This window comes from Mya arenaria, chromosome 14, assembly GCF_026914265.1.
Source record: "Mya arenaria isolate MELC-2E11 chromosome 14, ASM2691426v1".
Classification (NCBI taxonomy): domain Eukaryota; kingdom Metazoa; phylum Mollusca; class Bivalvia; order Myida; family Myidae; genus Mya; species Mya arenaria.
Window position 1 is genome coordinate 45,837,200 of NC_069135.1, and position 13,010 is coordinate 45,850,209.

General features: G+C 35.5%; 1 protein-coding gene across 3 annotated transcripts in view; it reads right to left on the bottom strand.

The window, feature by feature from the left end:
- LOC128218510 (DALR anticodon-binding domain-containing protein 3-like) overlaps positions 1-13,010 on the bottom strand; it is a 31,724-nt gene that overhangs the window by 15,019 nt on the left and 3,695 nt on the right. For all 3 annotated transcript variants that reach the window (XM_052926182.1, XM_052926181.1, XM_052926183.1), the window contains exons 2-5: positions 10,109-10,413; positions 6,881-7,197; positions 3,849-3,913; positions 1,394-1,587 (exon numbers count right to left, since the gene is read on the bottom strand). In XM_052926182.1, coding sequence (XP_052782142.1) covers positions 1,394-1,587; positions 3,849-3,913; positions 6,881-7,197; positions 10,109-10,413 — 881 coding nt within the window. The remainder of the gene's footprint in view (positions 1-1,393; positions 1,588-3,848; positions 3,914-6,880; positions 7,198-10,108; positions 10,414-13,010) is intronic.

The following is a 13,010-nucleotide window of genomic DNA, read 5'->3' on the forward strand; positions in this document are numbered from 1 at the left end:
GTTTTATAAAATGAGCAAACAATGATGATGTTAACTATAAGATGTACAAGCACAACTCTGTAACCAAACATCTGGCAAGGCTTTGAAAGCATACATTCATTACAAAAGAAAAAGTTGTCTGCATCACCATGGTGATTCATTTGAAACAAGAGGCCCAAAAGGGCCTATGCTCTATTGGCATGGCTCTTGTGGTCATTTTTAATCCAGAGCATGTATGTATGGGTAAAAGGCAACAGACATATAGTTGACATTTTGTGTTTGGGTTACCTGAAAACCTGAAAATGTTGAACGTTCCAACATCTGAGCCCAAAAAGTATTGTAAGCGGATAAGTTGCATGAACTATTTAAATATGTTCTAAATAAAGGTCATCTGACAAAAAAAAAAATGCTTTAAAAACTGTAATCTGTAGTTTTAAAAATTATTAAAAGTTGGTCAAAAGGTCAAAGTCAAGGGCATCCGAGGACAACATTGATGCTCATTTGCAAAACTGTAGACATGGTCTAAATATCATTGCTGAAGCTTTAAGAATAAAAAAGGAGGTCAAAAGGGGTGGGGCCAGCTTTGGCCCCAGGGGCATATTTTGAGCCTTGTGGTGCCTTATTCAAAATAGCAAGTGTTTGCAAAAAGATTTTCAAACATTCCCAATTTAAGTATATCAAACCTGTGAACCCCGGGGGATGGCCAATAATGACGCCAGGGGCATAATTTGAACAAACATTCACAAGCAATTGTGCTGAGATGGATGCACGAACACACAAAAAGATTTTCAAACCTTTCCCAATTTAAGTTTACCAAACCTGTGAACTCTGGGCTTGGCCAGTAATGACCCCAGGTGCATAACTTGAATAAACATTCACAACAAATTTTGTTAAGATGAATGCGCGAACTATAGACACTAAGAGCTAAAACATGGCCTTTGGGCTTCCAACAAGAACAAGGCAGAGAAATTCACAAAATCAACTGCCGAACCAAAAAGCAAATTGTCTCCCTTAATCCTAGACTTGACTTTACATGTACATGTAAACTTGGCTAAAAATAGAATTTGCTCATGCAGACCTGGCTAAAAATAGGTTAACTAAAAATAGCATTTCTTTAAAACTTTCAAGGCCCATAACCTAGGCATGCATGGGTGTATATGGCCAACCAAGCTCTAATTGATATCTAAATACTGTACAAGTTTCATCGAGATACAATCAAAAATGAAGACTGTATCGCGTTAACAAGAAATTGTTTACAGACCAACGGACGCACAAACTACGTACACATAACCATCACATAAGCTCTTCTGGCCTTTGGCCGGTAGAGCTAAAAATGAATCGCCATTATAATATATTAACAATGAAAATATAGCAGAGGCAAAAATTGTCCTCATCAACAAGTGTAAAAATCAACCTTATAAATTTGTCAGCTGACTGGCCAAGTTCCTTGCCTCCTTGTTTGACAATGACAGGACCAATCACCTGCCAGCACTGGGTCAGTTTCGTGGTTGTGAGAAGGGCTAACTGCTGTATCAGTAGCACCACCTTCTGTTGGTTAAACGCCTCACTCTGGTCTACTATGTGAACTGCAGTCTTCATACCCCCTGTCTTTAATATGCACAACATCATTATTTTTTGGCAGCAGAAGTTGGCTAAGAATCACATAGGAAGTTTAAGGATCTCAAAAAACTGCACAGAATTCTCCCTCTATGTTTTCATTCAGATCCACAACATTTCACATTAGAAAATAAAACAAACTAGTAACCAAATGGTAACATGTCAGGCTTGTTGAAAGAGCCTTTGACACAGACATATTGCTCTTTTATGTAATTGCAACATAAAATAACATGGAGTTGAACACATGTGTGACTGCGAACGGCCATGCCAAGTTTTTAAAAAATCCTATAACGCATGGTGAAGATTAAGCCCGGATAAGGCCAAAACCAGTCCTATCAACAATACTCATTCCCCTCTCATTTCTGAGTGTGAAATTCCATGAAGGACCATGATGACTAAGTCTGAAAATTATTGTTATTAGAGTGTATTTCTGTATTTATTCTTATATCATAAAAGTAGATATTGTGCTAAATTTCTCTGCGTAAAAATCCCCTGGTGTAATATTGAAATCCCCTTGAATGCGGACCAAAATCCCCTGGGAAGCCTCTCAGAAATCAGGCATGTATGCCTCTACCTTAAATTCTACCTTGATCTTTGTGGTATAGACCTGGTTCTTGTTCTGACACACTGCCCATTCATAGTGAACCTTCATGGCAAGTTTTTTGAAAATCCTATAATGCATGGAAAATATACAGCCCTGTCAAGGGTCATTTAAACTTTTTACCTCCACCCTTGATCTTGACCATAAAGGTGCACACCTGGGTCTTGTAAGCAACACGCAACTTCATTATGGTGAACCTTCATTGCAAGTTTTTTTATAATGCATTGTCAAGATACATTCCCGACAAGGATCATTTCAACCTGTGACCTCTTAACTTGACCTTGAGAATTGAGGTACAGACCTGGGTCTTGTGCGTGACACGCAACCTTATCATGGTGACTCTTCATGGCATGTTTTTTAAAAATACTGTAATGCATGATGAAGAAACAGATTATTTCAACCTTAAACCTTTAACCTTTAACCATGACCTTTGAACGTCAGACCCAGGTCATTTGCACAACATGCCACCTCATCATGGTGAATCTTCATGGCTTTTTTGAAATCCTAATGCATTGCATGGTCATTATACAGCCCAAACAAAGTTCAGTCTGGACGATGCTCAAACATTTAGTGTTTATATGGTTTTTCCTTCTTTAACACCCTCCCCCCCAAAAAAAAGTGTATTTTATGTGTTTTTTCAATAAAAAACATAAATAAATAACTCCTAACCCTAGTGACCTCAACCCCTAAATAAATCTTCGTTGGCCTGGACAGACAACTCGAGCAAACACAATATGTCTCCACATACATAATGAAACTAAGTATGAGAATATAAATAGAAACAAAATATAGTTATTAATAGTACAATGAGTACCGTAAATGACTGGGTATAAGACGATAGGGGGTATTAGACGCAGAGGAAAAAATCTGTAAAAAGTCCAAGAAAAAAACTTTTAATCTATGTTTTGGGTTAAAAGACGCATAGAAAAAATATCAAAACGTCTGGCATTTTCGGCTACCATGTTTGTTGACAGTGACAAAAAAATTTTTTTTCGTGAAAATGGCAACGGTTATCTTCAAAACCATACAATGATAAACTGTAGAGAATGAAAAGTTAGGTCATGCAAAAACCTTGTATTGTACGGGTTTGTTCCCAAAATGTCAACACCTACAGGAAAGAATAAAGAATGTGACAAAGTGCCAAAAATCAAGACCATAGCAACAGTTTGTAGTATTGGTATGTTAAACAGGTTAAAGGCAGTCGAGTTTTTCACACCTCGAACAACTGACAAAAAATATTTTGACAGTGCCCAACTTTGCTTTATTATATGCAAGTTTAATTATTGTTCAATTCAATTTATTATTCAAAATAATATTGAATAACTTTAATCGAAAAATATTTTTGTTTAAATTATAAACGTCTTACGATAAACCGTATCCCGATCTTCAACTGCCGTTTTAACTCGTATATACTCGATCAATATGACGCGAGTAACATCCCTTTCTACATAAATTTAAACAATCTTTCGGCTTGAAATCGACCTCAGAAAAAAAGTTAAAAAAATTGTTACTGGGTATTATACCCAGGCATTTTTTTGCATCGAAATCCGAGGGAAAAAAGGGCGTCTAATACCCAGTCATTTACGGTAAAAAACAACAACACTTTTTATGTATATGTTAAATATGAGAATGTCAGAAAAGCCAAAGTTACCTTTATTAGAATGAAGTTCTTTGCAGCATTTTGCAATGCACTAGTTGGAACCCCATTTTCTAAGACTGAAAATATAAGATAAATATTAATTCAGCTAAAAAGTTTCAACATCAATCCTTATGTACTTCTTTTTGAAACTATAAAAATTGAGCAAGAGCTGTCATAGGAATGTGACAAATGTCACTGAAAGACCTTGTTGGATAGATAGCCTTTAGTATTTGAGCCTGAATGGACAGATAGCCATTAGTATTTAAGCCTGAATGGATAGATAGCCATTAGTATTTAAGCCTGAATGGATAGATAGTCATTAGTATTTGAGCCTGAATGGATAGATAGCCATTAGTATTTGAGCCTGAATGGATAGATAGCCATTAGTATTAAAGCCTGAATGGATAGATAGCCATTAGTATTTGAGCCTGAATGGACAGATAGCCATTAGTATTTGGGCCTGAATGGATAGATAGCCATTAGTATTTGGGCCTGAAAGGATAGATAGCCATTAGTATTTGGGCCTGAATGGATAGATAGCCAGTAGTATTTGAGCCTGAATGGATAGATAGCCTCGAGTATGTATTATATTTTCATGATGATCTTTCCTTCCTTCTAATAAATTCTTAAAGAGTAAAGTATGTACATGGAAATGATTAGTCATCGCAAGATGGAGTGGATATCAACTCGTCAATGGACCTAAGTATTCTTCAATTACAGATATAACAAGAGCTGTCATAAGACAGCGCGCTTGACTACGCTGCTTTGACTTAGAAGTGAATACAATATCGATGTATTATGGGCCTGTCAAAAGCAATAAAACAATCAAATTAAAAAGTGAACAAGAATCGCGATGTAACAAAACCAGGTTTTTAATGATTGGCAGAAGAGATTCAGTTTCAACTGCTTTCTTCTATTTTTTGTAACAGTGACCTTGATCCTAAGGGCCCCAAACACAATCCTATGGACGTCATCCATAAACTCTTCCTACTTATCAAGTTTAGTCGCAGTATGTCAACCATAACTGAAACAGTAATCTATTTTTAGAAACAGTGACCTTGACCCTACTGGGGGCAAAAAGGCAATCCATGAAAGCTCTGCATAAACTTGACCTATATACCAAGTTTGGTCGCACTATGTCAACCCTTACTTGAGTTATTCAGTACTAACCATATTTCTATTTTTAGCAACAGTGACCTTGACCTAGACCATAACTCTCGGGGCCCAAAACACAATCTCAGGAAAGGTCTCTATAAACTCTTCCTATATACCAAGTTTGGACACAATATGTAGACCCTTACTGAAGTTATTCAATACCAACCCTTTTTCTATAAATAGTAACATTGACCTTGATCCTAGGGGCCTCAAACGCATTCCAATAAAAGGTCTCCATAAACTCTTCCTATTTACCAAGTTTGGTCTCTTTATGTCAAACCTAGCTAAAAAGCTAAATTATTTGATACATCAGATGACTTTGACACTGCCCTCCCACCAGCCCGCCCGAACAATGACAAAGTCATTCAATATGAAAATGCGGTTAAAAATGTGCCTTTCAAAAGAAATTAAAAGAAAAATTGATGGTTGTCAATAACTCTGCGTAGTATTAAGTGCATTGAGTGAAGGGTAAATAAGTTTTTTTATTAAAATCCTAACTTGCCCTTAAACTTTAACCTGCCCTTAAACTTTAACCTAACTCAATCAGGGCCCATAACTTGTATTAAGGATAATATGGAGTTATGTAACCTCATTGTGTGATGGTCCCGAACAACTGTGTGAAATAATAAGTCAATTGAACGAAGGGTATAGAAGAAAAATTTAAGTTATTAATAAATATCCCTACCTGCCTTAAAACTTTAACCTAAGTTTCATAGTCAATCAAGGGCCATAATTTGTATAAAAGGATTACATGGAGTTATCTAACCTCATCATGTGATGGCCCTGAACAACTGTGTGAAGTATTAAGTCAATTTAAGGAAGGGTATTGGACTTATAAGTGAAAATCCCAACTTGCCCTAAAACTTTAACCGGACGCCGACGCCGGGGCGAGTAGTATAGCCCTCCTTATTCTTCGAATAGTCGAGCTAAAAACAGGTTTTCAGCTAGAGCTTATGCACCAGTCAATTGTAACCACGCCCCCCTCCCCCCCCCCCCAGGTCTGGGGGTATACTGGGGATAGCCAGGGAAATGGACCATGCTTTTACCTTCCAGGTGGCCCTGTAGTGCCGGGTGCCGCGTGGTTCGCCTTCGCAAAAATATAGCGGGGATTGGGCCTAACCTAGGGTCCCTGGGGTGCGGGGGCATTTGGCAGGGATTTTACCATATGTTCATCCAGGGCAGGGATTTTACCCGGGTTGGCTGGACCAAAAGTTGAAGTCCCCGCTATTCCCCAGACCTGGGGGGGGGGGGGGCGTGGTTACAATTGACTGCTGCATTTACTTAACCACAAGTTTGACCTTACCAAATTTGAGGTTTATGGGCCTAAGCGTTCTACAGTTAATGACCTGAGAGACAGTTTTTTAGCTAGAGCTCACCAGACCTTATCCTTTGACTCACTGACCTCAAAATCAATAGGGTTAATCTGCTGTCCATTAACAACCTGCCTACCAAGTTTGAGGTCTAATGTCCTAAGCATTCATCAGTCAATGATTAGAAACAGCCGAGACAGAAGGATGGTCCAATTACTATATGCTGCCTTTCTGTTGCATAAAAAGAGAAAGAACATCGTATGTTTTATATGCATGCTTTTTCACTCATTAAAAGTTCAAAAACTACTTATTTAAAATACCGGTAGTTATACAATTAACTTTTGTACATGTAAAGTACTGCATGTTAATGCCAATACTCTTCATACATGTATGTTTCCCTCAATTGATCAAGGGTCATAAATGTTATGCCAGAATGATTAGTCTTTCTATAGAATTCAATGAATTAATGAGAATACCATATACTACTTTGTTTCTATACAAAACATGCATGTACTAAGTAAATATTTCATGCATGAAGATTCCATTTAGATTTAAGGGCAAAACAAAATGGTTTCTTACTTGCACATTTGTGAAGGTTCTTGTCAAAGTGTCCACTGCCAGCCTTAAGCCCATTATCTGTGATAAATTGTCTAAGGTCAAACTGTAGCCACCGCGGCATCCCGTCCCCGGCAGGTTCCAACGAACCTTCTTCCGACATCAACTCACTCACATACCTGCATCTGTATATCATCTCATATAACTCCTGCAGCTGAGCATTATCACTTCCACATTTAGCGGATGTACAGATCTCTGTGTCAATGTCAAAGCTGATCTCACTTTGAAAACATGAGATAACTTTTATCTCAGATCTGGAAAATTGACTTTTAACTTCAAATCTGAAAATCAAGAAAAGAGTTAAATTGATTTAATAAAAAATGCTGACATGTATTGAACCTCAACCTGAATATGAAATTCTTTAATGGAAGTAATGAAAAGTTAGATAAACATTTTTATTTGTTTATCTGTCTGATTATTGGTTGAACAGAGCAGCTAAGGCAGTAAGTGTGACGTTGAACGGAGAATGTTCATGAAAATGCTTTACTGTTGGTACATTTTTTAATCTTACTTATAAATATATATATAACTAATAAAACTTATGGCTAAACTCAGAATTAATTCCTTGAACTGAATATGTAAAAGGTGTCATTAAAGCAGGTTTTCTCCTGACACGACTCATATATTTAATAGGGTTATTAGAACTGCGTCTTGATCCGGGAGGTTGTATTGGACTGATTAGATCACTTAAAAGCCACATGTCATTTTGACATCGCGCAATGATACTTGTTATGATGTGACGTCACAAGAGCTGAATACAGCCGTATTACACTGGAGTGGAATACGGACTACGATATTTTGCGATATGTATTGCGGGTGGATTTATGATGGGTATATATATATATATATATAAGGGATGGCAACGAGTAGTAAAATTAATACTCGAGTACTCGGACGATCGAGTACTCGGGTACTCGATTACTCAGAAAAATTGAATATGTGTTCGCAAAGACAAGATTGTGTATACATATATCGTTAATGACGTATATTGTGCGTTGGTCGTATTATTGGTCATTTTCACCTTTAAAGTAAACTTTCATTACGTATTTTTACTATTTTAACAAAAAATGTTATAAAAAGAAAACAAATGTTGTTTCAGGCTTTTAATTTGTCTTATTCGTTTCATTTTATACAAGTATGCACTGCAGAAATGAACAAGAATCAGAATTACAATGAACGAACATTAATGGCATACATAAAAATAGTGAACGAAATTCAATACGAGGTTCAGTTGTTGAGTTGTTTACTCTACAATTTTATTTTTTTTAAATGATAGTTTTTTATATTGTGTTGTTTACCTCATTAATATTCATAATTCTTGATTTAAAATATTAACCAATCAATTGTGATAATCATTGCAAAAATAGTTAAGAAATCAATTATCGTAACGGTCGATACTCTTTCGCTCGTTAGCTTCCAATTGTTTGGTGGAAATTCTCTAATTGGTATACAATAGAATTGTGTAGGTGAAAGTACCGCTATCAAAACTTCGCTAATTGACATCAGTGCTAATTTGAAATAGGGGTCCTTTGTTGACAGTTTGCAACTATCACAACTGTCAACTAATTGATTGAGGTCAATTATGTACACAGCGGGGATTAGAGGGACCGTAAATTGTCCTCTTGGCAACTAACCAGATCTGATATTTTGTCTGTAAATCGTGTATTTGGTGATTTTTATAAAAAAAAAATTCCGAGTACTCGAGTAGTGATTTGGTACTCGAGTCATACATGCCATATCCCCCGGAGGGGGATAAAATCCCCCGGAATTTCGACCCATCCCCCGGTCTCCCGGAGGGGGATGAAAATCCCCCGGAATTAAAGTGTTTAAAATTACGCAAATTTATCACAGGGTTTAATTATATATGCCTGTTTACAGTTATAATGCCCTTCCTGTCTTGAAGCTTAATTGGATTATCAACTGATGGTGTGTTTTAACAACACCTATTGGGTGACACTTAATAAATCAGCAGGGCACATTTCATGTATTGTTTTGATTGAAACTGACAGAATTTGCGTAAGAAATGTCAATTAGACTGGTCAGATAAAAGGACGATTTTCATTGGTTAAAACTATAATTTTTATCCAATCAGAGAGGATGTAACAAATTAAAGCGTTCTTCATAACATGTGTCATTGTCATCAAAAGGATTGATAATTAAAATGTGACAGTAAATTATTCATTAAAGAAAAGGATTATTATAACTAATAGACAATGCTGTTCTTTGTTATGCCTCACTAATATGTTTACATACATGACATTGACATATGTTTACATACATGACATTGACCTTCATCGCAAATATCGGAAAATAACAGAACTTCCAGAAGAGAAACTGAAAGTAGACAATTCGGATGAAATGACTTTTATTTATTTATTATGGTGGTGATGTTTTTATTTTTTGACCAATGCCAAAAGAAGATATGTTTATGAACTTAAACAATAAATTATGCATTTGCTTTTTATCAGAAGCAAACAAATCTGACTATTTGGGAACTGAAATGAAAAATATTGATAATTCATTCCATTCTCTCTAATAGTCTGAAAGTCATCATTTATGATCATAGGCAGCAGATTTTGTATCCAATTTTAGAGGAAGGTAAGCCCATTAAATTGTCTCTGAAACATATTTTTCTGTGAAGTATTCTATTTTGCAAGTGAGTGATTTTATTATGCAATATGGTTGTGTCTCATAAAAATATAGATGAAGTGCTGGAAAAAGGGGTAAACAAGGTGAATTGGCATGTGTGTCATGCCCGTAATGCTACATGGCAATGATGAAAATCCCCTGGTATGTGACCAAAATCCCCTTAAATTCTGGACATAATCCCCTCAGGAGCCTTTCAAAATTATGGCAATTTGTTTTTTTTCGTACTTGCGTCTTAAAATACTTTGAAATTTTGCTGAATTAGATCTGCTAAAAAATCCCCCTGAATACTACCGAAATCCCCCTGAATTTTCAAACTTTTGAACAAATCCCCCTGAATGGTCTCCAGAAAATATGGCATGTATGTCGAGTACTCGGATGTTCGATCGAGTACTCGAGTACTCGGGTACTCGTTGCCATCCCTAATATATATTTATAACAATACCATAAACGTTCATGAACTTTTCAGAATCTCCCATGATTTGTAATATTGTCAACAATTTAAAAACTAAAACCTTAGACAATCGTGCCTTACTAATTTCTTACCCATTTGCAGTAAGCAGTTTCCCAGCAGTTTCATGTACTATCACAGACCTCAAGGTGTTTAAGCTGTTCTTCTCATCATAAAGCTTTCGGCTGTCATTCACAAGTAAAATAGTTCTCCTATCACCAGATTTCACCATTCCATATTCGTCCTTCTGATTCATAACACAGTCTATGACACTATGATAAAAATGTGCTCTATCAAGGAACATGGCAACACGACTGAAGTCATTGCTTGTCACTTTTGTTATAGGAATATTTTTTGAAATAAAAAGTTCTTTAATGTTTTGAAGAAGTTTTTCAAAGTCCTGAAAGTATAGAATAGAACAGTTAGAACATGCACATTAATACACTCTAAGATATATAAAGAAAAAGAGATGCGCTAACAGATTTAATGATGGCAGCCTTTTTTCAAAGTTTTCATGAAATTAAAATGAAATGAATGACAGATCTAATCTCATTAGAACAGAATATTGTGAATTCAAGCATTTTTAAACACACTTGTGAATCATCTACTGGGGATCAGGCTATTTTGCATACAGATATGGCATTTATACACTACAGAAGTATAGGAAAAAATCATACAACAAAGAAGTATAGAGAAATTGCATATTGAATGTTTCTAAATGATATTTAATAATACTAAATATGCTTTTTAAGTACCGGTATGATAAATGCTTTTAATGGTATTTCCTAATTGTATCAGTGCCATAGTAGCTTTAAGTAACAAATATAAGCATTATAAAGATGAACTGAACTGTTGTGTTCATGTAAAAAACAAAATTTAACCAATGTATTGACTTCAATCATTTTAATTAAAAGTATTATTGATCAAAGTTTAAAACTTCTTTTTTAATGTGATATGTTCACAGTTGCTTTTTGATGTGTTTTTTTGGTATTATTTCTATAAATATATGTGTTTTATTATTCAAAGTTGAAAGAATTTTCAGTTTGTCTGGATGTTGATAAAAGTTGTAAAGGGCATAATAACTGGAATTAAAACATTGTTACAAGGATTCAGTGCTATGCGGTGTGCATTTTGTTGTATAATTTTATAACAAGACTTATTTTGATGCAAAGCACTAAAGTTGTCGCGAATGTTTTTAAAACATGACTTAAAGGAAACAGATGCATTAAATCAGGATACCAACTTTGAGGTATGTAAATATACTGTATTATATCATGTGTATAGGACGCTAGCATAGATAGGACGCAGGCAAAAAAATAGATGAAAAAACAGGTAAAAACCCTTAATATATAAGATAGGACGCAGCGGAAAAATCTCAAAATCGGAGCCGAAAAATTGAGGTTGGTAAAGTATTTATAACATTTATTGAAGTAAAAAAAATATGTATTTAAGGCATATTTCGATAACTGTCTTGTGTATTTCGATAATTATTGTCGTATTTCGGTAATTTAACATTTCTGTAATTTAGTGTACACAACAATGATATAAGTCTTGACATTTTGAGCACATTCACGCATATACAAATGCTGTAATAGTCCCGACACGCCTTCTGACTGACAGTCAACCGTTGCAATAGTTCCGACATGCCTTCTGAATAACAGTCAGCCGTTGCAACCATTGCAAAACTGTGTATCGTCAAAACTGATGATTGTTTTGATAAGGCTTGTTGCTGCGCGGAATAAAGCATGTCAGGCATAATTAATGCATGTCGGTAATTAGCCTTGCCAGCGGAAGGCACGACAGGTAAAGTGCGAACAAACAACCATACTGTATTACCATCGCAATAGTTTGTTCTATTGATGTTTTTCTAATGACAGACAGCGGGTGTTTTTCACACCTTCGCACATTTGAAAAGATTTGATAGTGACCATAATGCTACTTTGCGTTATGCACATTCCTTTATTATTTTTTTAAAACAGTAACATACAACAAAATGTTTTGTAAAATATCGAAACATTAAAATCATGAACAACAATTAATTGATATTTACCTCCTTTCCCGATTTTCCGTTGACGTTATAACTCAATCCTGTACAATGCTGACTCACATTGAGTTTTTGTGAGTAGCGTCCCTTTTGTAAAAAAAAAACCACTCATGTTTGTTTTCAATTTATTTCTCAATAAATCATTTTAAAGTAAACATTCAATATATTTCTGCGTGTATTAACTTGCGTGATTTTACCTATGTCAGTTATTCTCTTCGGTGACGCAGTACAGATACTTACTATTACCGCGTTCTTCCCTGGTCCGATATTTTCGACCTGAAATGGACTTGGAAAAAACCCAGATGAAATTCTAATAGCATAGAAAGGATGCAGGCAATTTTTAAGACGAGAATTGGGGGTAAAAAATTGCGTCCTATGCATGATATAATACGGTATGCATTCTGTAGTGATTGAACGAAATCGGATCTTTAGCTTAAGGTCACCATCACCTTTGACGAACTGACTTAACAATAGTTAGGGTACTAGTCATGTTTGAGGGATCTCTACCAAAGTTTGATTACTCTAGGCGTAAGTGTTTTTAGTATATTGAACGGAAAACAATTTTCAGCTAAGGGTAATCTTTAAGTTACTATGACACTGAACCTGAATATGTCGACCATATCTCATTACCCGGGAATGGTCCCAGACCTTATTGATATGAAAAATTCACCTCGACAATTTTAGAGGGGGGGGGGGGGGGGGGCGACCCGCCACTGAATTGTAATGTATATTTATAGATATTTATAATAAAAGATTAAACTATATGTGTTGATATGTTTACTCCCATATGAGACAAAATCTAGGAATTAAGTCATTGATAATTTTAATGGAGTTTTACTAACATAAGATTTACACACATGTACATTGTATGTATACATATCTATGCATCTCTTTTCAAGTAAATATCACTTCAAATAAATTAGAGTCAGTAACCTTCAAATTTGTCCCAAATA